General features: G+C 38.8%; 1 protein-coding gene across 4 annotated transcripts in view; it reads right to left on the bottom strand.

The window, feature by feature from the left end:
- Trip11 (thyroid hormone receptor interactor 11) overlaps window positions 1–26909 on the bottom strand; it is an 87580-nt gene that overhangs the window by 45682 nt on the left and 14989 nt on the right. For 3 of the 4 annotated variants that reach the window (XR_005286138.1, XR_005286139.1, XM_038335958.1), the window contains exons 4-13: window positions 26366–26644; window positions 23377–23436; window positions 21600–21765; window positions 20777–21139; window positions 17968–18008; window positions 17025–17111; window positions 14220–14432; window positions 10447–13458; window positions 5853–5993; window positions 5037–5230 (exon numbers count right to left, since the gene is read on the bottom strand). Coding sequence is in view for 2 of the 4 variants with exons in the window: in XM_038335958.1 (XP_038191886.1) it covers window positions 5037–5230; window positions 5853–5993; window positions 10447–13458; window positions 14220–14432; window positions 17025–17111; window positions 17968–18008; window positions 20777–21139; window positions 21600–21765; window positions 23377–23436; window positions 26366–26644 (4556 nt within the window). In the remaining 2 variants the exon portion in view is untranslated. The remainder of the gene's footprint in view (window positions 1–5036; window positions 5231–5852; window positions 5994–10446; window positions 13459–14219; window positions 14433–17024; window positions 17112–17967; window positions 18009–20776; window positions 21140–21599; window positions 21766–23376; window positions 23437–26365; window positions 26645–26909) is intronic. The other variant, XM_038335959.1, reaches the window with a different exon arrangement.

Here is a 26909-nt window from a genome sequence, read left to right as displayed (position 1 = left end):
ACTAAGACACAAAGGCAGCCTACTGACTGGGAAAAGATCTTCACCAACCCTGCAACTGACAAAGGTCTGATCTCTAAAATATATAAGGAACTCAAGAGACTAGACGGTAAAATGCCAATTAACCCAATTAAAAAATGGGGCGCTGAACTGAACAGAGAATTCTCAACAGAAGAAGTTCGAATGGCCAAAAGACACTTAAGGTCATGCTCAACCTCCCTAGCTATCAGGGAAATGCAAATCAAAACAACTTTGAGATATCATCTTACACCTGTCAGATTGGCTAAAATCCAAAACACCAATAATAACCTTTGCTGGAGAGGTTGTGGGGTAAGGGGTACACTCATCCATTGCTGGTGGGAATACAAACTTGTGCAACCACTTTGGAAAGCAGTGTGGCGGTTTCTCAGGAAATTCGGGATCAACCTACCCCAGGACCCAGCAATTCCACTATTGGGAATCTACCCAAGAGATGCCCAATTATACAACAAAAGCATATGCTCATCTATGTTCATAGCAGCATTATTTGTAATAGCCAGATCCTGGAAACAACCTAGATGCCCTTCAGTGGAAGAATGGATGAAGAAACTGTGGAATATATACATGCTAGAATACTACTCAGCGGTAAAAAACAATGACAGCTTGAATTTTGCAGGCAAATGGATGGAAATAGAAAACACTATTCTGAGTGAGGTAACCCAGACCCAAAAAGATGAACATGGGATGTACTCACTCATATTCGGTTTCTAGCCATATTTAAAGGACATCGAGCCTATAAATTTGGGATCCTTAACAAGATAATAAGAAGGTGAACTCCCAAAAAAAGATATAGTAATCCTCCTGGATATTGGAAGTAGACACGATCGCCAGGCAAAATTGGGAACTTGAGGGTTGGGCAAGACTGGGCCAAGGGAAGATGGGGAGAGAAAAGTGTGAAGGGGAGAACGGGGGGAGCTCGGAGGAATGGGGTGCTTGGGATATAGGAAGGGTGGATATGGGAGCAGGGAAGCATATATCTTAATTTAAGGAGCTACCTGAGGGTTGTCAAGAGACTTGACCCTAGAGGGGTTCCCAGGTTTCCAGGGAGACGCCCCCAGTTAGTTCCTTGGGCAGCTGAGGTGAGGGAGCCTGAAAAGGCCAGTTCCTATAGCCATACTGATGAATTTCTTGCATATCACCATAGAACCTCCACCTGACGATAGATGAAGAAAATGACAGAGCCCCACATTGGAGCACCGGACTGAGCTCCCAAGGTCCTGATGAGGAGCAGAAGGAGAGAGAACATGAGAAAGAAAGTCAGGACCGTGAGGGAACCTCCATCTGGCGACAGATGGGGAAGGTGACTGAGCCCCACATTGGAGCACTGGACTGAGCTCCCAAGGTCCTGATGAGGAGCAGAAGGAGCGAGAGCTTGAGGGAGAAAGTCAGGAACGAGAGGGGTGCGTTCACTCATGGAGACGGTGGGACAGAACTAATGGGAGATCACCAACTCCAGTTGGAATGGGACTGATGGATCATGCGACCAAACCCGTCTCTCTGAATGTGGCCAACAGCGGGGGCTGACTGAGAAGCAAAGGACAATGGCTCTGGGCTCTGACTCTTCTGCATGGACGGGCTCTGTGGGAGCCTTTTCAGCTTGATCGATCACCTTCCTGGACCTGGGGGGAGTTGGGAGGACATTGGTCTTAGCATAGAGTGGGGAACCCTGATGGCTCCTTGGCCTTGAGAAGGAGGGAGGGGAGGTATGGGTGGAGCGGAGGGGAGGGAAGGGGGAGAAGGAGGGGAGGGAAGGGGGAGGAGGAGGGGAGGGAGGGGGGAGGAGGAGGGAAGGAGATGGAAATTTTTAAATATAAAAAAAAAATAAACCAGGAAAAAAAAATAAAAATAAAAAAAAAATAAAAAAAAGAGTAACTAATAAAGCCAATTAAAAGCAACTCAAATTGGAAGATATTTTACCCAACAGCACCCTCTTGTGGAAACAGAGGTAAACTAAGACCTAAATTGTCCCCAAATGCTCCTGGGATTTATTCATTCCTATGACTGGCTAGCAAATCAAAGTATGACTCAAAGGATAAACGAGCTTTTAAAATACTCAGCTAACAGACAGAAGGCATTACTTTGTTAAAGGATATAAATATGGCCTATAGATTGGATTTACTCATATGACAAATATTTACTATTAGTTTATGTTTAAGATATGTTGTGGGAAGGATAAAAGATGAAACATTTTTAGATACAGGCAAACTTACACTTTCTTTGATATGAGAGAGGTTAAGACATGCAACAATTACTAAAAGTAAATATAAGGGTCATCAAAGACAAAGTTCTATACAGTTCAGAAAATGGCATTACTACAGGGTTTGTGTTTAGAAATGAGGGATGGGGCACTAAATAATAATCATTTGTGAAGAAAACATAATTTGAAAAAGAGGTGAGAATCACAAAAAAAAAACTTAAGAAAGTTAGGTACATCCTTCAGTCAACATGAAAAGAAAAAGTAGGGGAAAAAGAAATAGGGAAACAGTACTGGGGAAATGAGTAATACAGATTGGCCAGAGAAGGCAAAAACTGCTTGAGGCTGCTTGTCTCAGAAGTTATAGGGAAGGACAGAGACCTGAGGGTGTTTGGGCATTTCTGGCAATGTAATAATACAAATGTACAAACGACCACTCATTGTTTTCATTTCACCTTAAACAAGCTTTTCTCATCTAAATCAGAAAGCACAGTAACATGCTATGTAAGTAGGGGAAAGGAATCACTTTTAGTGCTGTCTCTACTTACAACATCTTTGAAGACAGAACTATCTACTGTCTCCTCATATCACCCCAGCACTGTACACAGTAAAAAGAGGGGAAAATGTAATATAGAATTTAGAAATGTAGTTGTTGTAGAATAAATATTATTTTAAGATGTGATACATTTGTTTATGCTGTGGAATATTTGTTTTAATGATGCAAAGATGTGTTGCATTCTTCTATGTTGCATTTGTTTAACTCTATAAAGCTGTGTTACTTTGCCTGTCTAAAACACCTGATGGTCTAATAAAGAGTTAAACAGCCAATAGCGAGGCAGGAGAAAGGTTACGTGGGGCTGGCAGGCAGAGAAAATAAATAGGAGAAATCTGGGAGGAAAAAAAGGAGTGAGAAAAGAAGGGGCCAGCCACAGAGTAAGAGTGAAAGTCAGATACACAGAAGTAAGAAAAGGAAAAAGTCCAGAGGCAAAAGGTAGATGGGAGAATTTAAGAAAAGCTGGTGGCCGGGCGGTGGTGGCGCACGCCTTTAATCCCAGCACTCGGGAGGCAGAGGCAGGCGGATCTCTGAGTTCGAGGCCAGCCTGGTCTACAAGAGCTAGTTCCGGGACAGGCTCTAGAAACTACAGGGAAACCCTGTCTCAATAAAACAAAAACAAAAAACAAAAAAAAAAAAAACCAACAACAACAACAAAAAAGAAAAGCTGGCAAGAAACGAGCCAAGCTAAGGCCAGGCATTTATAAGAATAAGACCGTGTGTGATTTATTTGGGAGCTGGGTGGTGCCACCCCACCTCAAAAAAGCCAAAACTATAAAATAACCAACAAATAGTCAAAATTTTCCTGTAAGTTCATTAACACAACGATCTCAAAAGTTTTAACATGCCCCTTGACCTACAAGTTCTGTCTTTTCAATATTTACACTAAGGAAATATTCTGACATCAACAAAAAAAGCATATTTTCAGGTTTCATGGTAATATTCTTAGGTATATTCAAAAGTTAAAACACTCTAGGGCTAGAGAGATGGCTCAGTGATTAAGAATGCTTTCAGCTCTTCCAGAAGCCAAGTTTGATTCCTAGCAGCCCCATCAGGTAGCTCACAATCCAGCTCCAATAGAAATCAATGCCCTCTGGGGGTTCCTACGTAGGTACCTGCATGCACATGGTACACGTAAATTTTTTAAAAATGCTCTAAGTATCCAGTAAATAAATTAATGATATCCTATGCAGTTATAAAATATTGCTGTAGAAATATACATTTTACTGTATAATGACATATTACTAAATGCTAAAAAAGAGGTCACAAAACAGTAGCAATTATATGATCTCATTTTTTGCTCCTAAAAGACAAAATACAATACAAAGACGTAAAATGGTACAAAGGATGATTTTGGGTGAATGGAGCTCTACTTTCTGTCTTTTTAGCTTGTGTGATTTTCTAAAATGTAATATTCTTGTAGGGTGCAGTTATATACACCAGTAATCCTAGCACTTGGGCAACAGAAGCAGGATGATTTCAAATTTGAGGCCAGTGTGAGTTAATGAGACCCTGTCTCAAATCAAAACCAAGTACTAACAATAAAATCTTTCTACTGAGAAAATGAAAATGTAGAGTATTTAAGAAAGGACTCAGTCACTCAAAACTTCTAATAAGCCACAGGGTGGTTCCTCAAGCTGGGCCAGGTCTCTGACCTGCCACTTCTTCTACACTTTCATCTCTAACATCCACATGCTGTCAGCTTTTAATCACCTGCTGAAAAGTAATACCAGATGAATTAAATTAGCTCCTGTGGGACTGGACAGAACCAATAAGACCTGCCAACATCTCAGGTCCAGTCCCCTAAAATGACAAGTGACATTAAGTGTGGGGAGGGACGTAGCTAAACAGCCGGAAGTCTGAGAGCTAGATCCTCATATGTGCCTATCTTGATCAGGTATTTACAGCACTTTACCCTAAGATTCTGCAACTATAAAATGGAGACAATGACTTTTGTGAAATGTATTTAAACTAATATAAGCAAAATGTTTACTGAGCACGACACTCAACAAGTGACCGGTTAAAAGTCATATAAAAAGGGCTGGAGAGAATGGCTCAGAGGTTAAGAGCACTGCCTGCTCTTCCAAAGGTCCTGAGTTCAATTCCCGCAACCACATGGTGGCTCACAACAATCTGTAATGAGATCTGGTGCCCTCTTCTGGCCTGCAGGCATACAAGGAGGCTGAACACTGTGTACACAATAAATAAATAAATCTTTAAAAAAGTCATGCAAAAAGAAAAACAAAAATTTACCTCGCATTTTCCATCGCATTCGAAGATGAAACTAGCTTTTCTTCCAACATTGCCACTTTCTTCCTTAGTTTGGTCTCTCTGTCTTCTGCAGCCAAAGCTTCCCGGGTATAAGAATCTTCGGACTCTAAGAGGTGGTCGCGCAATCTTTGGAGCTCCTGGTTTAACCGGGACTCTTTGTCACGTAAGTGTTGAACCTAGGGAGAGGACCTTTCTTTACTTTTCTTTCATGCAATGTCCCTTCCCATAAAACACTTACATCATTAAATTATTCCATATTATGGAAATGTATTAATATATTAATATTAATTATACATAAGTACCAATATGTAATTATAACAGTTAATTATAACATTTATGTTAAATAATTCTTAATTATAATATATTTTAATTAACTATATAAATAACATGTTTTACTTAGTTATAACCAGTATAATTATTATTATAAATACATTATGTATTATATATAAAACAATATATTAATACACTAATGTCTCACATTTACCAGGAAAACTTCTCCCCAAATTACATTTTAAAAGATTCAAATGGAAACTTTACATTTGTAAGGTCTCATCTGCACAGTTATAACAGAAATAGAACACAGAAGTAATGGGCTCTTATAGCAGAGTAAGTTTTTAGTAAATCTCATGCAGTGAGATAATACACAAGGTATGTATCACAGTTAATCTTTCAAAAACTAAATTTAGTGTACCCCACTACAGCACATCAGAGGAAGAGAAAAATCACAAGATGACCATTTGCATTAAACTGCAGTTACTAAACAGACAGCGTGTGTCACTATCCATTATAGTGCAATACCTCACTCTGTAGGGTACTGTTTTCCATTTGCTTCTGTTTCAGGGCCAACATAACTTGGTCTCGCTCCTGCTGGAATGTAACTGTCTTCTCCTGCATTGATTTAACTGCATTTAAAAGTTGATTTAACTCCCCAGCCTTGCCCTTTGGAAAGAAACAATTTTAGCTTTAAAGAATAATAGATTTTTCAAAATGTCATTTTCTTCATTAAATAATTTTAAAATATAGTTAATAATAACATCAACGAAATCCAAAAATGTCCTGCGAAAGACGATCTGAAGGAGTTTAAGGAGACATGACATCTAATGTGGTATCCTACACAGCCCTGCACCAGAGGACACACGGCGAGAACTGAAGGGTCAGTAAGCATGAACTTGCACTGCTGCAATGTTGGTTCATCATCTTAATAACTCCTGAAATACATAAGACAGGACCAATAAGAGATGCTGTGTGTGAGGTTGATGTAAATTCTCTTCACAATCTCTACAACTCATCTATAAACCCAAAGCTGTACTAAAGGAAACATTTATTAGAAATGTTTTAAAGAGGCTTGGTGCTGCTTCAACTTGATGTGCTAGGCTTTCCTGACTCCCCATTGGAGGCCTTACCCTTTCTGAAGAGTGGGTGGGGGTGAAGGGAGGAGAAGGAGAGGGAACTGTGGTTGGTATATAAAATGAATAAAAAATATTTAAAAATTAAAAAAATTTTAAACAAGCAAACAAAAAATGTTTTAAAGAGAGCCAGGTGTGGTGGTACATGCCTTTAATTCCATCAGAGGTCACTGGATCTCTGTGAGTTTAAGGCCATCCTGGTCTGCATAGTAAGCTCTAAACAAGCCAGAATTACATAAGACTCTATCTCAAGAACTTCCCCCTTACACACACACACACAAATGTTTTCAAGGGGTCTAGAAATCTATGTTATTGGTAGAGGACTTGCCTAGCACATTTGAAGAGGCCAAAGTTTCAATCACTAGTACTTAAAAAACAAAATATAGAAAAAGGAAAGAAACATTTTAAGAGAGTAGTACATCGGAGATATGAAGGGGAAAATGTGAAAAATCAGGGGAGACTTTTACCTTGGGAGTATAACACAGAAGAAGAGAGAGGAGGAAGTAAAGAAACAACACTAATGCATTTGAAAACACTATAGAGAAATATATATATATATATATATATATATATATATATATATTTATTTTTTTTTTTTTTTTTTTTTTGACAGGGTTTCCCTGTAGTTTCTAGAGCCTGTCCTGGAGCTAGCTCTTGTAGACCAGGCTGGCCTCGAACTTAGAGATCCGCCTGCCTCTGCCTCCCGAGTGCTGGGATTAAAGGCGTGCGCCACCACCGCCCGGCTGAGAAATATATTTTGTTTACATAAAAATATAGGGATGTGTGTGTATATACATACATATAGTTTAAAGTAAGTCATACTATTTGGAGTTATACTACAATGTCTCCTACAAGAGCCACAGCCTACCCTACAAAGACCCCAGTGTTAGGTGTTGGACAGCTTCCTTTGAATTGTTGGTCAAGAGGGTCCAGGAGACCCCAAACAGCACTGACATTGCACCTGAAGATAAACCCATTGCTGAAGACACCACACACTTTGGACATAGGACTGGAGGAACTGAACTGGCACTGACCTGAAGCCTCTTCCTTGAGCACTAGGCTCTCAAAGTGTCTAAAGGTGGATGCAAGAGACATAAGGAGAAAAGCATTTAATACTCCTACCCATCTGCAAAGGTATGGACGAGAGGGAACAGCCCTCTAAGATATCACCAACAGGATATATGTTGGGAGTAACAGACAGCTGTCTAATAGGACTTATGGCCTGCTATGTAAAGGGGGAGTCATTCCTGGTAGTGTAAACCTAGACAACTGCTCGTGGTTAGGGAGTCATAGCCCTCGAAGAGAGCCTACTATTCCCACACCACTAAACCAGCGTAATTCCTAAGTCCATTCTAAAACTTACCCTTAGACCCACAGATAACTGTCAATTTCACCCCTCAAAGAAGCTTATGTTTGCAATGGATAGAGACGAGTATGTAAATTCACAACTGGTCAAACTAAAAGAGAGTAACTGACTGTGAGGTGCCCACCCCAATTAGTTTATCAAAACATAACTTCCACACCTAAGGTTCAGGAGCAACTTGGAAGAGGGGGAGTAATAAAATACATGCTCTGTAAGGTGGCACACCATCAGGCTGGTGATCAAAAAGTCTCGGATTTCAGATTTTGGACCATTTCTGATTCTGGACTAAAGCTACTAAACCAGTATAGGTTAAGCAAAGGCATCCTTAAATTACGTAAGAAAATAATTTAAAATTATTTAGCTTATACTAAATATGCTCAAGTAAAAGAATGCTTAAGGTATGTGGTGTTTTAAAAGAAAATGGCCCCCAAAGGCAGTGAAACTATTAGGAGGGATGGCCTTATTGGAGTGGTTGTGGTCTTACTGGAGGAAGTGTGTCACTGTGAAAGCAGTCTTGAGGTCTCATATATGCTCAGTCCATACCCAGTCTCAGTTTCACTTCCTGGTTGCCTTTGGATCAAGATGTAGACTTCTCCAACACCATGTCTGCCTGCACGCCACCATACTCCCAGCAGCCATGCTCCCTGCCATGTGATAAAGGACTAAGCCTCTGAAACTGTAAGTCACCACCTCAATTAAATGTTTTCCTTTTAAAGAGTTGCCATGGTCATGGGTGTCTCTTCACAGCAATAGAAATCCTAACTAAGACAAGGCAGATCTTTAATAATATCTATATAATTTAAGATATATAGATGTCAATACAATAGAAGGAAATGGCACCAGATGGCAAAACTGCATAAAAAAGCACATACAGTGTAACAAGACACTTATTGTTCCATCTCCCAGTTATGCTCTTAGAACCATAACATACTACACCATTGTCAGAACAGTGGGAAGGTCCATGCTCCAAAGCCTTTTAAACCAATTAGACTGGTACAGACCAGTACTATTAAAGCTGAGATCTCTGAAAGGCTTAGGCTAGCTTCATACAGTAGTCAAGGCTGATTCCTGATCCTCCTGCCTCCATCTCCCTAGTGCTAGGATTATGTGGACTGCCGTGCCTGGTCAAACAGTGTACCTTTCAAATCAGATAATCCAGGACTCTTAAAGGAGAATGTGACATTCTGAAGCCTGTACCTAGCAGCAAATACATGTTCAAGAAGCAGATGCTGGACAGGGGATATAACTCAGTGGCACAGTGCCTCCCTAGTAAGCACGAGGCCCAGGTTCAATGAGGCCAGCACTGCCAAAAGAAGAAGAAAAAAATAAACTGTTGTTGAATATTGCATTGGTCTGCCTATCATTCCCTTTCCAAATTTCTACTACTAAAGTGCATAACACCAAAGACACGCTACAGTACTTACCAAACTATAACAAATCTTCAGTAGTTCTTATCACACCAAACACATAACATAGCCACTAAAACAAGCTCACTAAAGGAGCTTAGGGTGAGCATGCAAGCCACTGAACACATCTAAAGCTACTGGCACTTTTCATAGAACTGCTATGGCTCTCCATTTTAAGAGTGAATAAACAAACCAGTATGACCCAAACATACCCAGAGTTCTATAAGTGAAGAGCAGGAACTGGGGTATTGACAGAGCCTATTCTATCTAAGGAACTACTTCAAACATGCTTCAAACCATGAACCGATCCATTAGAGTCAATTCACGGCCAGCAAGATGGCTCAGTGGAGAAAAGTAGCTAAGCCCAATGACTTGATTTTTGATCCAAGAAACTCAGAGAGTAGAGACCCTCGAAAGATACTCTCTGACTTAGATGTGTCCACTGTGCCAGGAGCACACACACATAACAAATAATAAATATTATATAAAGTCAACTGAATAGATCACCCAGCATATTTTTATAATAGTTTATCACATGTTACATGGATAATTTGGGGTTTCTGCAGCTTTTTTTTTTTTGTTTTTTGTTTTTTGTTTTTTTGTTTTTCGTGACAGGGTTTCTCTGTAGCTTTGGAGCCTGTCCTGGAACTAGCTCTGTAGACCAGGATGGTCTCAAACTCACAAAGATCCGCCTCCCTCTGCCTCCCGAGTGCTGGGATTAAAGGCGTGCGCCACCACCGCCCGGCTGGTTTCTGCACCTTTTCAGTTTCTTTCATATATACACAAATATATACATACATTTTAAAAGTAGTATTACAATAGCTCATGATCAAAGATATCTCTTAGGGCTTCCCTTTCATTCACAAATCTTTAAAATGTTGGCCATTTATAGAAGCTACTAAAATGTGCCTAAAATGCGATCAAAGTGACTTCAAAACTTCCCTCTGATCAGCTGAGAAAATAGCTTCTAAATAGAATGCTTGCCATGCCAGGCAGTGGTGGCACACACCTTTGATCCCAGCACTCAGGAGACAGAGGCAGGAGGATCTCTGTGAGATAGAGGCGAGTAAAAAAAAAGAACCCAAAATACCTTTAAATAAGTAGTCCTAAGTGAGCAAGGTCAGACTTCCTCAGAAACAGTAGCAATAAAGTAACTAACCCATTAAAAAGGCTCCTTGGTCATCAACATTTGTCTGCATACTCCACTGAGAACATACCTGTTCTTTTTCTTTCAAGAGTTGTTCAAAAGCAAGAGCCTTCTCTCTCATCGAATGGCATTCAAACTCTTTTTCTCGCAACATCACGGAAAACTTCATGTTGGTCTCTTGTAGCGCCTGGTATTCTGTTTCCTTCCCCCTGGAAGTTTCGATTATTTTTTCATTTTCCCCCTTTAATTTAGAAATGTCCATTTCTAAAATCAATATCCTCTCCTTCAAATTTGTCACTGCTTGTCTCAGAAGCTCATTTTCATTCACTTTGTTAGTGAAATTTTCATTTGAAGAATGCAATTGGTCACTTTTGGCTTTGATTAAGAGGTCTTTTTCCTTAAGTAAGTTTTGTAAAACCTCTTGTTTCTCCTTCAGCTGCTTGATTTCCAAATCGGTTTGTTTGTGTTCTCTTCTCCCTACCTCTGAGGAGGCAGCCACGGACTCTGACAGTCTCTGGTTGTTTTCCTGGAGTGTTCTGATTGTGGCATCTTTTTCCTGTAGTGACCTTCTCAGGTCATCCAGTTCTTGTTGAAGCAACTGAGAGGACTCACACGGCCCAGCAGACTGGCTTGTCTTCAGAGGCTCTGCTGACTGAGTGGTAAGTGATGAGCCAGAAGAGAGCTGGGGTGACATAATATCAAGTTTTCCTAAAAGAAGGTCCTTGGTGTTACAAAGCTGCCCTATGCTTTGCTGAACTTGTGCCAATTCCTGCCCAAAATTCTTCAGTTTGGTTTCATTCTGCTCATAACTTTGAATAAGGCCTGTGTAATCTACTTGTAATTTAGAATTGTTATCACTATCAACCAAAACTTGGGCCTGAAGTTGATGGAGCTCTTCCTGAAGCTGGGCTGACTCATGCTGCATATTTTGGACGGTGGTCATCACCTGCTGTTTCCACTCTTCCATCTTCTTCACTTGCTGTTTTAGCTTGTCACGTTCCTGTAAGAGCTCCTCAAACTGGTTACTATTGACTCCTCCAGAAGTTTGCAACACTGTCAGCAGGGTCTGGCACTTCTGACTCAGTGCATCTATTTCAATGTCTTTTTCTCGAATAATCCGTGATAAATTCTGAATAGTTTCTTTAAACATATCTTGACCACTACTTTCAAATCTAGCAGACATTTTTTTATTCTCATCTTGCAACTTAATAAGGGCTGCTTCTTTGGCACTAATAATATCTATCATCTTGTGATAGTCTGTTTTCAGCTGGCTATTTTCCCTTGTCTTCTCATTTAAGACAACCATGACTTTCTCTCTTTCCATAGCGTAGGCATGCAGCTGCTGCTGGAGGTATGCAACATCTTGAGAATAGGAAACTGAGGAAATCCTGGCATGAAGCGCTTGTATCTCCAAGTCTTTCTGCTGGATAATCTGAGTGAGCTTGCCAACTTCATCTTTGGACAGCTGATCTATCTGTTTAGTTAAAGACAGATTCTTTTCATTCAGAAGCTTAATCTCCAGCTCCCGATCTTTTATCCCCTTCACTAACCTTTCCATTTCAGCTTTGGATAAATCATGCTTTTCACTTTCATTTTCTATATTAAGGCTCTGAACTTCTGTTTCTTGAAAAATATCAGAATTCTCTGTTGGAATGCCCCGTCTTTCTTCATGCAACTGGGCTTTTATTTGTTCAACTGTTTTTTGCAAGTTCTTAATTTCCTCATCTTTTTCTAAAAAGAGCTGGGTGTGTGTGATACTCATTTGTTCATGCTGGTATCTTAACTCATCCATTTCTTTCTTCTGCTCCTGTAGAGACTGGAGCAGTTGCATTTTATTCTGGTTTTGATCTTCAATCATCTTCTGGTGCTGTTTAATTTCTTCTTCCAAATTATCCTTGATGACGTGGAGCTTAGACAGCTCAGACTCTAGCTCTGTGGTGCTGTCAAGGGTTCTACGCTCAAGCACGGGCATAGTCCGACTCTGCTGTTCCCTGAGCCGCTCCAGTTCTTCTTGCAAGTGGTTGTTCTCTTCTTTCATGGATCCAAGACTTCTATCCTTTTCCTCTACCGTCTGCCTTAGAGCCTCATTGTTTCTTAAGGCCTGAGCACATCTGTCCAATTCCTCCTGCAGTTCTGAACTGTTTTCTTTAAGTTTCACAATACAATTTTCTTTTTCGTTTATAAGTCGTGTCAGTTGTTTCTGCTCTTCTAAACTAGACAATAAAGTTTCCTTCATTTGTTGATGTTCAGTATCCATTTGCTCAATACTTTTTTTGAGCCCTGCTATTTCAGAGTCTTTTTGCTGGCTGAGCCGAATTAAGTGCTCATGTTCCAACTGTAAGGCAGAGGTACTCAGGCTGCGTGCGCTGGACAGTTCCTCAATAGTTTGCTTGTATTTGTTCGCTTCCTCCAACAGCCTCTTTTCAGCTCCACACAATTCTGCTTCTAGCTGTGCCTTTTCGCATTTCAGAGTCTCCAGCAAGGCAGTTTTTTCCAGAGAAATCTGGTTGTTGCCAGCAATAGATTCTTCCAACTGATTTCTTACATCCTCACATGCTACAACCAACTTTTCATTTTCTGTTCTGAGATCAAAAGCAACTTGCTTCAAATGTTCATTCAGCTCTTCTATTTCTAAAAGATTCTGCTTCAAGTTTCTAACTTCATTTTCCCTTTCCTTAAGTAAATCATCCTTCAAATTACTGTTAGAGCCTTGGGTTTGAGACCGTGTCAACTCACTCCTGACCGTGGACAGCTCCTCCTCATTTTGCCTGATGTGTTCCCTCAGTTCACGGTTCTCCTTCTGAATGCTGACATTATTTTTCTCTGATTTACTTAGTTGATCTACTAAATCTTCTACTTTATCTTCAAGCTTCTGTTTGGTTAACTGTAAATCACTTAGTGCCCGTTCACTGTCAGTTAGCTTTTCTTTCTGCATGTCTAACTCTTTGGTAATGTTCATTTTATCATCTTCGAGTTGATGGATTCTCTGTTTTTCATCATCTAGATCTTCTTTTAGTTTCTTGATGACACTCTCTCCTTCGCTTTGCTGTTTTGATAGCTGATCTTTTATCAAAATCACATGCTGAAAGAAAAATTAATTTGTACAGTAACTTTGTGACACTTTCTCATGTCAGTATCTAAAGAAAATTTTGTAAAATTTCATACATCATATAATAATAAAGTGAGTATTTCTAATCCTTCTTTTAAAATAACTTTCTATTCCACTATATCTCACAAAATAATTTACAAAAGTTTTTCATTTTAGGCTGGGTAGTGGTGGTGCATGCTTCTAATCTAGCACTTGGAAGGCAGAGGCAGGCAAATCTCAATGAGTTCAAGGCCAGCCTGGTCTACCAAGCGAGTTCCAGGACAGCCAGGACTGTCACACAGAGAAACCTCGTCTCGAAAAAACAACAAAAAAAAGCCCAACAAAAAACAAAAAAAAAAACCCAAAGTTTATTATTTTAGGAGTAAAAATCTAAAATCAGAAAAGGTTAATCACACGTTCTTTTTCTAACTTTTAAACACCAAAGCAAGCATCAACAAACAGTAGCCCACAAGCTGCTAACTATCTCTGTACATAGTTTACCAAAGCAAACTCATGCTTGCTTGTTCACATATCCTAACTCAGTGAGATGAGTATGTTCCGAGATATGTTCCACAAATTTAAAGCATACTTTACTAACTAGTACTTTAGAGACAAAGTCGCATCTCTTTTGATTATATCAAAAGCAAACTAAAATATGAAACCACCAAAGTATATCCCTGTCTATGTTAGTTCAGTACCCAGACGACTGGCTGGAGTGTGTTCCTCATGACCCACCATATTTAATGCAGTTTTACCTTAGTAGCCTCTTGGTTCTGCTTGTCCAGTTCTTCCAACTCAGCCGTGAGTATTTCATTTTCATGAATACTCTGATTCAGTTCTTGTTCCTTCACCTCCAAGTTAAGTTTCAAGTCACGAACTTGAGAAAACAAATCTATGTCCCTTGTAGCTGTACTTTTAATGGCTTCATACTCATTGTTCAGTTTGGAAAGTGATATCTGAAGTTCTTCCTTAAATGACAAGAGGACAGGGAAAGCAGGACAAGCCATCATTCAAGAAGAGACATCAAAAAGTGAACCTTACAGGCATGAATAACCTATAATAACAGGGGTATCTATTTTAAATCCTTTGCATTTGGAACAAGTCACAGCCTTCAGTCACATACAGTTTCACATATAGCTCCAAGCAGAGCATTTCTACACACTCTGCACTCACCTTCTAGCCCTACCTTTTTTGCAGAGGACCATTCCTAGGACGGAGAGCCTTTTCTATTCTATTCCCATGGATATCACCCTTATCCTTATACCTACCAAACACACACTTAATAAAAGTCCTCAATCTCTTCTCTCCCATCCACTCCCTAACACCCAGACAAAGTAAATAAAAATGAAGAAAATTAGTACTCATTCAGACTATTAGCTCTAATTAGAAGATAAAAAGTCCACTTTTTTCATTAAAGGAACTTACTTATTATATGATTCTATTAGTATACAAAACCTTCTCTTAACTGAAGAATGAACCTGTATCCTTTACCTTCTGAGCAAGACCACCAGGCTCCCTTCTCAAAAACCCAACATTACTAAACACAGACCTACACAGGTTTTTAATAATCTAATATGTAATAACATTTCCTTAGAAAACCTAGGAAGTTAAATAGTCCTCTATGATTGATTCAACATCATTTTCTCATGCTTATGTTTGTTATAAGGTACATAAAGTCTTCTTCCCCAAGCTTTTTAAAACTGAATTTTTCTGAGATCAACTTTGAAATAAATAATCTCAATTTCCTTTAAAGAACCTAATAGTTCCATATAAAAGAGGCCTATAAAACTGTATGAGAGTATTGCCACCATCTCTCATTTCCTTTCAATTCAAACACTTATTCTGAACTGTCCTTGAAAGATGGAGCCAGGTGTAGGGGTTCATGACTGTCATCCCAGCACTTTTGGGGGTGAAGCAAGAGGGCTGCTATAATTTTGAGGCCATTCCGAGGCTATATAGTGAATAACAGGCCAGGTCAGTCTAGGATACAGAGTGAGACCCTATCTCAAAAAAACAACAATAACAAAAAAAAAAGGTAGGTGAAAGGTGAACAGACAGCTTAGTAGTTAAGAACCTTTGCTCTCATAAAAGACTCGTTTGGTTCCCAACATCTGGCTCACAACAGCCTGTAACTGTAGTTCCAAGGAATCTGATAATCTCTTTTGGCCTTGACAGACACCAGGCATACATGTGGTCCATATACATCATACAGGCAAAACACTCGTACACATAAAATAAAAATAAACAAATTGTAAAAAAGGAAGAAAGAAGAAAAAGAAAAGAAAGAAAGCATTATTTCCTTAAATCTTTCTAAAGTTATCTGACCATTTAGGAGAACCACAGATAACCTTTTTTGGGCTGATCGAGGAGCACATCTGGCATTACTAAGTGAGGAAACAAATGCAATTCAGCGAGGAGTTACAGCGACTTCTAACGGTGACAAGAAAATTGAAAACGTAAGAAAAGCTGGGAGGCCCTACAGGGTCTGGGAAGAGAGGCCTACAACTAAAAAGCATAGTTAGGCCAGTTAGATAAAGAGGAGGATCCGTGGGAGCAGAACCAGAAGCAGCACACACATGGCAGTAAGAACAGTGATGTGGGGGCTGGAGAGATGGCTCAGAGGTTAAGAGCATTGCCTGCTCTTCCAAAGGTCCTGAGTTCAATTCCCAGCAACCACATGGTGGCTCACAACCATCTGTAATGAGGTCTGGTGCCCTCTTCTGGACTACAGGCATACATGCAGACAGAAATTGTATACATAATAAAATAAGTAAATTAAAAAAAAAAAAGAACAGTGATGTGAGTCACTACTGGTGCTCTGTGGAAAACAGCAGCAGCCGTCTCATGTTCAGGGCTGTACACTACAACCTATCACGCCTCTCTGACAACACTGCCTATATACTGATGTAGAAAGAAGCTGAAACTAAAATTTTAGGGGACACAGAATAGCATGTTGACACTGCTATTTCTTAAAGATATATATGCAGAGCCAGACATGTATTGACATACCCAGGAATAGTGGTATTCTAAGAATTTGAAACACAGACTGTCTTTGGGTAGGAGGCCACATAACAGAGGCATGAAGCTTTTCAGTATGTATTTACGAGGCAAACATAATGCTCCTTCCTATATTAAATAGTGTATCATAGCACTCTATACCATCTTTGCTACTAACGCTTAAAAAAAAGATTCTAATAGCAAAGCTACCCGTCTTCACTGTTCAACTATAAGAAATTTATACCTACCACCACAGGGACTGTGGGGAACATCAGCCAGACATCTCTCCTACCTGTAGGTGCTGCTGTCAGGGCCCCATCGGAATCACATCTCTTCTACTCAGACTTGAACGCCTACTGGTTTGTTTGCACATACTATACTCTGGCCAGCCTCTCACACTCTGAACCTTGCCCAGCTACTCCAAGCTGGCTGGGCAAGCTATCAATGAGCTCAGACTTACTGCGAGGTCTCTATCGTTAAGCATTCCACTGATATGAACTGATCCTTAACCATGACCTATGACACACACCATTTTAATTCTATCCCATTTTAACAGCACCTACCTTTTCTTGACTCAATAATGACTTCTCTCTTTCTAAAATTTGGACACATGTTTGAAGTTTCTGATTGTCTTCAGCAAGACTGTTATCCTATAAAAATGTTAAAGTAGTATTTTCAGATAACACAGAATTTTCGGTTTATAAGAAAGCAGTCTAGCTACATATTTGTATAATTATACTCAGAATATTTTTTAGTAACATATAAAGGTTAAAATAATCCAGTGTTGGACAGTTTAGAATCATTCACTCATTGTAGACATTCTTATACAGTATTTATTATATTTAAAAGATATAAAAGTGTCTTCAAAAAGTAACTTGTAACTAATACACAGGGGCCGGCGAAATGGCTCAGCAAGTAAAGGCACGTGCTATGCAAACCTGGCAATCTTAATTTGGAATCAGGAACCCATGTAAAGTTGGAAGGAAAGAACCGACTCCATAAAATTATTCTCTGACCTTCATACATATGGGTACACATACACACAAACACATGTACAAGAACACAGACATTAAAAGAAAAAAACTTTGGCCAGGTGGTGGTGGCACACACCTTTAATCCCAGCACTCAGGAGGGAGAGGCAGGCAGATCTCTGTGAGTTCAAAGACAGCCTAGTCTACAGAACAAGTTCCAGAACAGGCTCCAAAGCTACAGAGAAACTCTATCTCAAAAAAACTTTGATTTTTTTTTTTTTAGGAAAAATCAAAATGATTTCCTTACTTTGATATAGGATCAGTTCCTGTCTATACTGTCACGTCACCAATTACACACCAAACATATCAATTTATAATGTAAAAACTTTGTTAGTGATCATTAAGCACAGATTACTAAAAGTTCCTGGGGGAAATTTACATGAATTTATGAGAAAACAAAGATAAGCAAAAACAATGAATCAAAACTCTCTTAGTAAAATAATGCCCAAAACTTTCTCCCATAACAAGAAGTTACCTGGTTTAAACTACTTAGTCTCATTATTTCATTTTCAGCATCTGTAAAAACAATAAATGAACCTGACATTACTTAAAATATTTTAATAATTGCCTCTCACATTAAACTCAGAGGTACAGTCCATTAAAACAAAGTATATTTATCACTAGCAAGTAGGTTGACAGTTTGAAAAGAAAAAAAAACATTTCTGCCATTTTTCATTTCATAACTATAAAAAGTAAAAGCTTAAAACCATGTTAAAATCCATGTAAAAGTATAAGAATTATCACTGTAAGTTACTATTCTGATAAAAATAGTAATGATTGTGTTTCAAAATATAATCCATTAGTTTGAATAGCTAAAAACTTATCAGGTCTAAGACTGTTATTTAAAAGAAAAACTTGAAAAGCAATAAATAAAAATTTACACTGCAACAGTATAATTATCTCTCACAATCTAAAGTGACTTAGAAATGAATGTACTACATACAGATCCACAGAGAAAAAGGTTCTGGAAAAGGAACCCAGAGACAGAATATCATGAGATCAACTAAAGCACTTCATTTAATGCTCATTTCAGGACAACCGAGCATTTATGACAAAGCCAGTGTTAGACAAAGGACAGAAAAATGCAACTGTTGCTCTTTATGAGCTTACAATTCAGAATAGAATTGTGATAGAAACAAACAATGATTACAATACAGTGTGACATAGCAAGTACAGCACTGTGAGGGCAAACGTGGCCAATATCTAGTCCCAACCAGGTGAGAACAAAGGGCCAGGAAGTGGCAGTGCAGTTCTCCTCCTCCTCGGGGGAGGTTAGTCAATGTGCTAACAGTTGGCCCCCCAAAAAACCAGGAACATGCTGTCCAGACAATACAGTAAATATAATGGAGAGAGAACTAGAGACTACTAGAGATTACTGAGAAAGCACAGAGTCCACTATGACTAAAACTTACAAAGCTGGGCAATGAGAATAAACTGAGGAAGCAGACAGGGACCAGATGAAGAGATATGACATCCAATTGACTAAGTTCGGATTTCATCTTCCAGGTCCTACTAGAAAGTAGGGGCCTAACTAGCTTTGCACTTCTGAATATTATTCTCGCTTCAGAACTGAAGGGAAAAAAGACGGACTGGAGAATGATGGAAAGCAGAGAATAAAAAGCCAACACTTTCTAACACGCACTTTGGACCAAATGCTGTTCAAAAGGAAAGCCTGCAGATAGCAACTCACGTAGCACACAGGACTACTTCCGACCTAAAAGGAAGATAATACTCTTACCCAACCGTCCTTTTTAAAGCTTGATTTACATGTGTGAGTTCATCTGTGTGGTGGCTCACAAGCCAAAACAAGGTGTTTCCTCTTCTGTCTCTCTCCATCTATCTAGTAGTCCTTTGAAGCAGGGTCTCTTCTTTCACCTGGGACTCATGTTTTCTAGGCCAGCCTAGTACAGCAATTCTCCTATTTCTGCCCCCTCAGAGCTGAAGTAACAGGTACATACAGATGCTCAGCTTGACACATGGATGGTGTCAAGGCTAGTCCTCATGACTGTGCAGCAAGCACTCTGAACAACTGAGCCTTCTCCAGACCCAACTCTCTTGTTCTTTAACCATTTTTCTACTTACTCTATTAAGAGCTACATAATAGTTAACTTAGGCAATCAGCAATTATGACTGATTGAAGTCAGTCCATGGCTATAGAAATGGGAAAAGTGGGAAGGACTACAGTAATGGCTCTATTGTTAGGCAAACTTAAGTGGCTCCCTCAATATGATACTCTTATTTTATAAAAAAAAGTACAACAGCTACTTGGGGTTGCAGATCCCCACTGAACTGCCTTCCCTTTGCCTAAGTGGTAGCTCCCAGTGCTTATGCACCCAAGAAACCCTGATTTTTCAGATGCAATCCTGAAATATCACTCATACAGAAAAAAAAATTTTAATGAAAAAAAATAAAGGAAATAAAAACTACAAGGCTTGGTCAAGTTTGAGTTCTAGAATTCTGCTTCCCAAAGGTTGGGGAAGGAATATGAGGAAGGGAGAGGAGAGATGATCTTACTCTGAATTTAATTTTAGGTTGAAAACCCATGTTATATGACCGTTCTGGACAGGAGATCATGATAGAGTGGCAGGGAGGAAAGAAATATGGGTGTACACAAGCATACAAGAGCTGGAAATTTTCAAAGCAGGGATAAATGAGTTCATATAGAGTCTATACTATATAAAGAAGACAAATGTAAAATAAAATGCTCATTTTCTGCTGAAGAGTTCCCTATTTTCCTCCTATCTATGAATACTGATGTTTTACCTATTTCCTCAATACTAATTTTTTATACTAGTATTTAAAATTCTAAGTATCAGTTGGAGCATGGAAAATAACAGACTATTTATCCATGGCTATTATCACTCAAACCTTTGCTTCTATATAGATCACTTCAAAGGGTAACAATGAAATGCTACATTCCCTAACTGGAGAGTCTGGACTCTTATTAGTTACAGACAATGGTCTGTTCTATCTACATTTAAGAAACACACCAATACCTATGAATAACAACTCCAATGCCCATAAACATTTCTCAGAAATCTATCTGGCTTCCAAAACCACTGAGTTCTACATAAATACCTAAAAGAATAAGGAAGGGAGGCTAAGAGACAACCTGCTAAGCCTTAACCCTTATTAGCAGACAATTCCTATTTGGTACTCAATTCAAATCCCACAATTCTACTCAAATGACAAAGTCATTTCCATAGAATATGCAATTTAAAGTGCTTGTCTTAAAAAAAGACCTAGTGTGTCAAGAAACACCAATATAAGTTCCAAACATATACCAATCAAAGCTTGCTGCAATCTCAAGACCTCTGCAACTGAGGAACTCTGTGGGAGAGTCTGCTCCTCCTCTGTAACAAGGTCCCTCTGCCCCAGAGCAAGAGGTTGCAATTTGCTGCCTTCCAGCTTCAGGCGCTCACACTGCTCAGTCATCTGTCGCTTTTCCACTTCCAGTCGTTCCTGTTCTCTCTTCCAGACTTCTTGGTCATGCTCTGCAGAAGATAATCTTTCATATATCTCTTTTATTTTATCCTCAAGTTCTTCAATTTTTTTTGTAGATTCTACTTTTTCCATCTGTAGACTATGAATGGTGTTTTGCATATCAAACATTTTAGAGTGATCAGTTACTGCAACTCCTGAGCCACCTAAAATATTAAACAAACAAGAGGAATAAAATGTCAAGTTCCAAAAAGTTAATTGCTTGCTATATACAATATAGAGACTTAAGAGACTTTAGAACTTGGGACAACTTAAAAAGTCAAATTACTAGCTTATAATTTTAAATAAATAAAAAGTCAAATACTTCATTAGAACCAAGTACTAAAAAGTCTATATATTTAAGTTTGAAACAAAATATTTTTTTTGCTGGAGTGTCATCAGTAAACAATGTAAAGTAACCCATTACATAAGTGCAGAAGGCCTTTTCCATATCTATAGACCAAGAGAGTATCACCACAGACTTAGCAATGAGCAGAATGAGTCACTTCTTAGTCCATGGAACTTGGTCTGAGTTTACAACAGCATTCTGATATTCTGATCTGTGAATCACCTAAGGCTTGTTATTTAACAATGCCGTCTAGTCTGTGAAGTCAGTAAGCGCATAACCTTGTTGTAATAGCTTTTCCAGTTCTTCAATTCGTTCCTCATAGTCACTTAGCTCCTCTCGATGCCGATGAGCTATCTCTGTCAGTTTCTGTTGATGCACATTCTGCAATGCTGAAATTTCTTGCTGATGGTCATCAATTTCTTGACTTCGATTCTGTTTAAGTTCCTTAAAAAAAAAGAACGAATTTAACCACTTGTATGATCAATAAATAAGTAAAAAGTGATTCATCTCACTGCTGTTTAAAAGTCTGTGTTATTGAAATTAATTATTTGAACATATTTAAGATGAAAAACATTCAACCACAGTCCCCAAATTAGGACAACTCAGACAGATCCATGCCTTCTTAGAGTTTTAAAAAGTTGTCTTATTTTTAATGGAGAAACATCAAGAACACAATGAAACAAAAGATAGATAAGATATATTTTCCCTTATTCCAGTGGCAGAGAACACCTTCTTTTGATAATAACATAGTTCCTCGATACTAGAGTTAAGAACCTGGCTTTGTTTTGTTGTTGCTGTTGAATCAGGTCTTTCTTGTTATGCAGCCCCGGTTGGTCAGGAACTCAATCTATAGCTCAGGCTCAACTTGAGCATGTGATAATCCTCCTGCCACAGCCTCCCTAGCGCTGGGATTACAGGTGCATATAGCCACATCTAGCTCTCTGACTAATCTTGGATGGTGAAAGCAGTGGGGTCACTGCAAACCTCTGATGACGAGCACAGCTAGTCACATTCTCATTCTAAGGAATGCAGTCCATGCTGCCAGCACAGCCTATGTTTAGGATGCTGGATGTATCACTTAGTTATGTCGTCTGTAAGACTAACGCTGCTCTAACAGATTCGAGTTCTTCAGTCCATACAGGACTTCCTTTCTGCTGCTGTTCTCTTGCTCAATCATGCTTTGTCAGGCTTGAACTCCCAAACTGCCAAGAGCAGTGACTCCACTCAAGCTGACAGACTTCTACAGGTCCTGATCTGGAGAACCACCATGAGAGCTGCATCTTCAAGCCTGCCTAGCTTGTTCTGGGAGGGTCACAGAGCTGCTCCCACTCCTGTCCCTCTGACACAGATGACTTTGGGTCCAGTTAGTAAAACTTTTGCTTTACCAAGTCAAAAAGGTTCTTGTTGTGTATCACCAAGGATCCTAAAAATAAGTAGCTGCTACTTCCTGACAAGAAAATAATTCTGGAATCCTACAGATCCATGCACCAGCACTGATCTTTATACTGACATCTCTGAACAACCCTGAAAGATGGGTGTTCTGACTGATGAACAGACTATGGGGAAGGTTATGTAACATGCCCAAGCAGCACAGCTGATAGTGGGTGCAGCTAGGATTCTGGTTCTGGGATCTACCTACACTTGCAATGTAACACTGAGCCAAGACTAAAGGTTCTGTCCCTGACTACAATTAAAAACAATTCACTGCCATGATGAAAATACGTAACCAAAACTTTTCTCATAAAGGGAAAACTGACAAAAGCCAACAAAATTCTATCACTGATGTAAAATAGTTATTTACAGTGAATATTAGCATTTTAGCCAATATTCTTTAAGCTCAAACCCTTAAAATGTCATCAAACTAGGAATAGGAGGAACAGAAAAACACAGATTTAGGATTACTGAGAAAACATTTAAAACCAAATGTTCTTGGGCATACTTTATTGTAAAGAGCAAAACAGTTGAGTATCATAAGAGTTCTACTAATTTAGCTTATATCTTTAATATATAGATGTTAATTGCATAGAAGACATTGGCAATTGCAGTTTGATTTACCTTAATAATATTTTGCAGCTTGCAGATTTCGATTTGATCAGAACTCTGTGTTCCCTGCACCTTAGTTCAGAAAGAAAAAATTACAAAACAATTACACTGATTTTTTTTCCTGTAAAACAAAAAGTCACAAACTAACTTTATTAAAAGGTTATTGTTTTGTAAAATAAGAGCACTTCCCAGACATATTCTGATAAAGAATGTCATATACTTTACAAAGTCTTGAGTCTATTAGTACATAGTAAATAAAAGACATCATAGTCAAGAACTTTTCAACTAGTTGAGATAATAGTTTTACAAAATAAAGCTACTATAGAAAAGAAGAATATTTTATTAGCTAGCCAAAATATGAGTATAATGATAACTGAATAGCTTCCTAAGATAATCAAAAGTTACCCAATATCAATGCCAGCACAAATTTTATTAAAATGATTTTATGCCTGTAATAATGGTGCATGCCTTTAATCCCAAAACTCGAGAGGCAGGTGGATTTTTGTGAGTTCAATGCCAACCTGGTCTACATAGTGAGTTCCAGAATAGCAAGAGCTACGTATTGTTTGAAAAAAATAAATAAATATGATTTTATACAGGACTGTGGGTGTAGTTCCATTAGTAGAGTGATTTAGGAGTCCCTGAGATAAAACCTATAAGCCAGCCCTTAGAGCCAGGAGGATCAGAGGTTCAAGATCATCCTGACTACACAGAAGTTTAAGACCAGCCTAAGTGACATAAGATTCTGTCTCAAATAAACTAAAGACAAAATGACTTTACCCATAAGGTCTCTATCTTAATACAGAATAATTTTTGTTTGACCAAAAAACTTTAGATTCCTTTCAATGTTATATACTGTCAGAGCTAGAGAGATGGCTTAATGGTTAAGAATACACGCTGTTCTTCCAGGATTTGCATCCAATTACCAGCATCCATGTCAGACAGCCCAGAACTGCCTGTAAACTTGAGCTCCAGGAGACTGACGTCTCTGGCTTTCATAGGTATCTACACTCACATGCACGTATCTATGCACATGGACACACACACACCCTAACTACCTACATACACACACAATTAAATTTTTAAATTTTATACATTGTTCATAATCTTTATATTTTTTAATTTATATCTAGTAATTATGCATATTTATGAGCTATACTGTGGTGTTTCAGTTTATGTACATACTATGATATAGCACAAATAATAAAAACCCAGAGACAGATATTGGGGTTTAACATGAAGATCAGAAAAGCAAAGTAGCCAACCACTAAAGAGGTCTTACCTCTATGAAATCTTCAGACTGAAAGTGAGTGAGTTCCTGTCTCATCCCACCTTATATTCCTCTCTAGTGCTGGAATTAAAGGCATGCACTACCATTGCCTAGCCTCTGTGGCTGACTAGTGTGGCTATTGGGATTAAAGTGTGTGTGTGCCACCACTACCTGGCCTCTATGGATGACTAGTGTGGTTGTTTCGCATTCTGATCTTCAGGCAAGCTTTATGTATTAAAATGCAAATGAAATATCACTACACCACACAATATTCAAAGCAGAGTGGTTAGAATCATCATCTCAAATGTTTATTGTAATGACAGTATCCAAAATCCTCTCTTCTAGCTATTTTGAAATATATATTATTACTTTTATCCATAGTCACCCTAATATACAAAGAACTTCAGAACTAATTTCTGTCATGTTTAGGTATGTTTGTATTTGCTCAACATCTATCCATTACCCCTCTCCACTACTCAACCAAACCTCTAGTATTCACTCATTTATCTTTATTAACATTTATTATATGACATGTTACTGAACCAAACCTACTATAGAATTGAAAAATATATATAATGGTAAGACTTCAAAGCTCCAGTCAAGATATCTATCTGGGCCAGTGCACGCCTTTAATCCCAGCACTCGGGAGGCAGAGGCAAGAGGATCTCTGTGAGTTCGAGGCCAGACAAATTCTACAAAATGAATTCCGGAGCTAAAAAGTAAAACTCTGTCTCAAAAAACTAAGAAAAAAATGTCTATCTGAGCAAGTGCAGTTGCGTACACCAATAACCTCGCAAGGCAAAGAGGCTACGAAAGGAAAATGACAAGTTCATGCCAGCTTGAGCAACATAAGACATTCGGGGGGCACAGGAAGTGAGAAGATTTAGGGAGCCTTAAAAGTTTTCGCCTTAAAGATTCCCTTTCAGGGTTCAATTAAAGACGCCATGGATAGTTACAGGGAGGTTAGAAATCTGAGAGTAAAGATCTGAGGGGTAAGAAATCTACTCACGGTGGGAATTGTCTGTACAAGTTTCTTTATTCTCTCTATTCTCTTTTTTCTCATTTCTACTAATTCTCCCTTGCTTCTCTTGCTCTTTCTTCTACATCGTTCTACACTGTCCCTCATTCCCAGTCATATATACTCTAAAATGAGTAATTCCCCAGCCCTAACAGATACCAGGGCTGGAATTATTTTGCCCCATGGCAAATCATGTAAGAGTTTTCACACACTCACACCACACACCCACACAGATCCACGGAGTGGCTAGTTCATATCTGGTGTACTCTTTACTGGAGAAAGTTAGTTAAGAAAGGGAATTAAATCATCAGAAAATTCTGGAGGGGAAGGTTAGTGTGCTGTGCCACAAGTTAGGTGGTAGATAAAAAGTTAAAAGGTTTATTTTCAGTAAAATTATGAGTAGGGCACGGATTGTTTAAATCAGCACACCACTTCTTTTCTCCCAGTATGCACAGAGGTTGCATGGTAACTAGGTAACAATGGCTCTTGATCAGATAGCATATGCACCAGATGCTGCAGTTAGACTTACTGCTCTAGGCGGTAGAAACAAAGAAGGGATCCAGGCCTCTAAATTGTTAGTTCCAGCCGAATGCTGCATAGAAAACAAATATACCTTTTCTACTTTTGTAGTCAAGAATTTCCAGTTCCAGATGCTCTGCCTAAGCATTTTTATGAACTCATAGTTTTCACAAATACACCCAAATTTTACCAACCTGAGCAATATGTTTCCAGTGTCCAAGTTCAGATTCAAGTCGTGAAACTTCATTTGATAATCTATTTATTTCTTGTTGTGATGAAATCATATCACCAAAGTCCATGTCGTCTTCACGGAAAGCTGGCGCATGAGGACTGACGCCGTAACTGAATGAAGGTGATGCAGCGGCTGCTGGTACCCTGCCAGATCCTGAATGTACAGACTGGGCAGCCGACTGCAGTCTGCGTAATTCATCCTGTAGTGCAATCTGTCTTGCTTTAAGGTGGCTGACTTCTTCCTATGTATTTACAATCCATGTTTTAGAGAACTTATATTTATTTAACACTGCTTATTGGCCTTTTTATAAATTCATGTGTGGAAAGGCATGAAGATCCAATAATAGCAATTAAGTGAATCCACGTATTCCACCATACCCTAACCACAAGACTGTTATTTGAAATCTTGAAATTTGAAATACAAACATAATTCCCATAAAGTTAGGATAATGTTCAAATAGTATGAAGATTAGAATTTCACTCATATGTTAACTAAAGCAATGAATT

Source organism: Arvicola amphibius, chromosome 7, assembly GCF_903992535.2.
Source record: "Arvicola amphibius chromosome 7, mArvAmp1.2, whole genome shotgun sequence".
Taxonomy (NCBI): domain Eukaryota; kingdom Metazoa; phylum Chordata; class Mammalia; order Rodentia; family Cricetidae; genus Arvicola; species Arvicola amphibius.
Note: the sequence above shows the minus strand (reverse complement) of the source record. Positions and strands in the feature narration are given on the sequence as shown.